This window comes from Mizuhopecten yessoensis, unplaced genomic scaffold (assembly GCF_002113885.1).
Source record: "Mizuhopecten yessoensis strain PY_sf001 unplaced genomic scaffold, ASM211388v2 scaffold10653, whole genome shotgun sequence".
NCBI classification, from domain to species: Eukaryota; Metazoa; Mollusca; class Bivalvia; order Pectinida; family Pectinidae; genus Mizuhopecten; species Mizuhopecten yessoensis.
In genome coordinates, this window is record NW_018408654.1 from 74,344 (window position 1) to 76,202 (window position 1,859).

A 1,859-nucleotide genomic window follows, 5' to 3' on the forward strand; every position below is an offset into this window, starting at 1 on the left:
GGATTACCATGTGAGGAAAACTAGATGAATTTGGTGAAAATACACTTTTTTAAAGAAAATTCTCATTAGTATGGTGGAGGGGGTCCTGAAGCCCAAAAAATCTCTGTATGTAGAATAAAAGGCAGTGTAGCTTACAGTTACACCACAGGTGTCTAAAATATTTTACCTGTAGGCTGTACATGTGCTTTCACCAGGTATCATATGTGACGTAACACAGTGAGGTGATTCCTACCGACATAGTAATGCTATATCTACCCCAGAGCCTCAAGATGTTGTGTATTATTCATATAAACAGAGATATGGTGCAGTCATAAATAATCTTTGTTGTTCATGATCAGTTTGACATAAATTTAAATTAAGGGAATAAAAGTAATGTGTGTACTGAAATGTATGTATATATATGAATACATGATTGTTAAAGTAACTATTTAGACTATTTCAATATATACATTGAAGACATTTACATATGTATTTTTTTTATATTTTCAGGGAAACCAGGTAGTTTATATGACACAACCAACCCAGATTGGGCTCCGTCCCTCAGACTCACTGGTGAGGACAAGGGCAACACAGATGAAACCAGTTATAGAAACGTTGGTAGTACTCGTAGATATGAAAGAGCTCATGCAAGGAAGGCACAAAAAGAGAAAAGCATTGTTGCGGAAGCACTATTAGAGTTATCACATTTTGATGTTCGTGCTCAAGACTACTATTCTGACAATGAAGAAATAGAAGTTAAAAGAAAAAACTGTCTTTTCTATTTGTGTGGTACACTTGAAGACCAGCATCCACATGCACAGGTAAATGAAGCACAGTGCACAGCAGATGACACAGATTTCCCAAGTACAAAGCCTATCGATGAAACTTTGTTTAAACAAGTGAGTGATGAATGTCAGAGGCTTACAACAGAAAATATAAGTCTACGGGACAAAGTACAGGAAGCAAAGATTAGTGAAGATTCTTTCAAAGATGACAAGAAAGTGAACTATTACACTGGTCTTCCAGGTTTTCTAACATTAATGTCATTATTTGAGTTTCTGATGTCAGACATCCCAGACGGCAACAGATCTTCATTGACAAAGTTTCAGAAGTTGATTCTTGTTCTGATGAGACTTAGACTTAACCTGCCAGTGCAGGACTTGGCGTACAGATTTGATGTATCTCAAGCGACAATATCAAGGGCATTTTTAAGCGTCATCCATGTCATGTTCATCAAACTGAAAGATTTCATTTACTGGCCTCAAAGGAACAATTAAGAATGACTATGCCAATGGAATTTAGAAAAAAAATATGGACTTAAAGTGGCTGTAATCATTGATTGCTTTGAGATTTTTATCGAAAGACCATCAAATTTATTGGCTCGAGCAATGACCTGGTCATCATACAAACATCACAATACTGTCAAGTACTTAATTGGAATAACACCTCAAGGGTCCATTTCCTTTCTTTCACAAGCATGGGGTGGACGTGCTAGTGACAAACACATAACAGAACATTGTGGACTTCTAAAAAATCTTCTACCAGGTGACTTCATTCTTGCTGATCGAGGATTTGATATTCAAGAAAGTGTTGGTGTCATGTGTTGCGAAGTGAAGGTGCCAAGTTTCACCAAAGGAAAGTCACAACTACCAGCATTTGAGGTTGAACAGTCTCGAAACATTGCGCATTTAAGAATACATGTGGAAAGAGTTATTGGACTTGTTAGAAACAAATACACAATATTGTCAGATACTCTGCCTATTGACTTTTTGTTGAGTGCCCAAAATGATGTGCCTGCTGTTGACAAGATTGTAACAGTGTGTTGCAGCTTGACTAACTTTTGCGAATCAGTTGTACCATTTGACTAAATTGAATTACAT

General features: G+C 36.7%; 1 protein-coding gene across 1 annotated transcript in view; it reads left to right on the forward strand.

Moving 5' to 3' along the window:
* LOC110461752 overlaps positions 1 to 1,256 on the forward strand; it is a 1,820-nt gene extending 564 nt beyond the window's left edge. Inside the window, exon 2 of the mRNA XM_021515386.1 lies at positions 490 to 1,256. Within this exon, the coding sequence (XP_021371061.1) occupies positions 490 to 1,256 (767 nt within the window). The remainder of the gene's footprint in view (positions 1 to 489) is intronic.
* Positions 1,257 to 1,859: the final 603 nt, after the last annotated feature.